Source organism: Cystoisospora suis, assembly GCF_002600585.1.
Source record: "Cystoisospora suis strain Wien I chromosome Unknown contig_4405, whole genome shotgun sequence".
Taxonomy (NCBI): domain Eukaryota; phylum Apicomplexa; class Conoidasida; order Eucoccidiorida; family Sarcocystidae; genus Cystoisospora; species Cystoisospora suis.
Window position 1 is genome coordinate 1 of NW_027157197.1, and position 1993 is coordinate 1993.

The 1993-nt window shown below is 44.7% G+C and overlaps 1 protein-coding gene across 1 annotated transcript in view; it reads left to right on the plus strand.

Moving 5' to 3' along the window:
• Positions 1 to 334: 334 nt before the first annotated feature.
• Positions 335 to 1993, plus strand: part of CSUI_008056 (zinc c3hc4 type (ring finger) domain-containing protein) — a 4634-nt gene continuing 2975 nt past the window's right edge. The window contains exons 1-2 of the mRNA XM_068068195.1: positions 335 to 981; positions 1798 to 1951. Coding sequence (XP_067919824.1) covers positions 363 to 981; positions 1798 to 1951 — 773 coding nt within the window. The 5' untranslated portion in view covers positions 335 to 362. The remainder of the gene's footprint in view (positions 982 to 1797; positions 1952 to 1993) is intronic.

Consider the following 1993-nt stretch of genomic DNA (forward strand, 5'->3'; position numbering starts at 1 on the left):
ATCTTTAATCTATCTATCATCTGGTTTCTGTTTGATCGGTGTATACATCCTTCATCTATCTGATACGATCAGAGAAAGACATCTGTTTCCACAGTGGCAGCAGATTCCAGGACTCTTCTCTTTACCGGGTAACTCATCAGCGACTGAGTGAAAGATTACTAAAGCCAAACAAGCCTACTGTCCACTTGTTCATTCAGCCTTGCTTTTCTTTCTTTCATTCATGCTTTCTTTGGTTCTTTTTCTTTCTCTTCGGTTCACTGTCTCTTGTGGGGTCTTTCTCTTTGCCTCAACCGTTGTTTGCTTTTCTCTGTCTCTGTCTCTGTTTCTCCTTTAGCCGAGCAGCCTTACGTCCAGCAGCTCAGATGATTCTATCGACAGCTAAGTGGTGGAGAACGCTCTTCGGTTCCGACTCCCCCAGTCCTACACATATGTTCAATCATGCAAATACCTCTATCGATTGTAAGAATCGACGTTATGGTTCCTCTTCTTCCTCTTCTTCTTCGTCTCTTCCTTCATCTCCTTTAGCATCTTCCTCTTTTTCTTCTTCTGTGTCTCAAGAGGGAGGAAGCAGAAGAGATCGTCAGACCGGCGAGAGGATTCGAGAAGATGAGAGGAAGAAGGAAGGAGAAGAAGCCCGAGCAGAAAGAACCGATCGTTCTCAGCCTCTCCAAGGTTCTGATCCATCTGTATCATCTTCTTCTGTAGCTGGAGATCCTTCTCTCGTGAATTCTTCTGCGTCTCCACCCCCACCGTGTCACTTGCCTGTCCTTCCAACGCCTCTCCCTTCTTCGAAACAGCTAACATTAAGATATGAAACGCTACCAGTCTTGCTCTTCGAACTGCAACTACGTGATCGTGTCTATGCAGCAGAAAGAAACGTAGGGATCAGTCAAAGCCCTGTGGAACAGATAGGATTTCTCTCTCTCGAATTTCGAAGTGACGTCGGTATCCAGTGGCATTTCTATCGGCAAAGACCTCCCGGTATGATAAGGATAATAGTCACACCACGAAAGGGTTGAACGAGAAAACCAGTGATCTATGTATTCATCTTCCCCTCATCCTCATAGCGGTCTTTCCAACTATATATATCTACACATCTAGGTGCATGCGTGCTCTTTACCTACGTGTAGCTGTTCAATAGATGTGTATATCTACTCGTAGAAAGTTACAGCCGGAGGTGATGGGACGGGCTGTACATGAAGACCTAGAATTGACACTTGCTGAATGAAGAAGTCTGATGTGTTACGAAGTAAGCTGTCTGTACGTTCGCTTCTTAAAGTGTTTCTTTTTATGTTCTTCAGTGATACATCTCTCTAGAGAGAACTCTTCCTATTCAGGGGTGATCTCTACCTCATCTATTTGCATCCTTACCTCGCCCCCTTGTTTCATCTCCCAAGACTTCCATCCGTCAGCCGTCCCTTATGTGTATCTTGTTACTTAGAAAGTACGTAGAGTTGCTGCTATTGAGGCCTGTTCTTCTCCTCTGATAAATCTTTCTATCAAGAGTTGAAAGAGGGGTGGATTCAGTCCCGGGCTCTCGGTGTACGCTAAGAAACATACGTACATCCTCTTCGTTGTATACTTGTACATCTAGATGCCGCTATGCCCTAATGTATGGACGGAGTGTGTGCATATCACCACTACGTGGATATATCTGCATATTTGAGCACCGTATCAAATGTTGCTATTTGATACGGTGCTTATTGTGTGTATGGTATACACCTAGGGATACATACACACTGGAGATAAAGGTGAACGTGAAGTGATGTTCCTCGTGTCGCGTGGATGTTTCTTCAGGTCTGGAAGCGACGGAGAATGAAGGAGGGACAAGCGTGGTTGTATCTGCCAGTCTATCTTCGGTAGAAAGTGCAAGCCGATGTTTTCAAGAAACCCTACGATTCCTTGAAGATGTTCGAGACCGAGAGTATCACCCCACGAAATGGAGTAGTTGGTACGCCATCTATCAACTTATTTTTACTCTATCTATCTATCT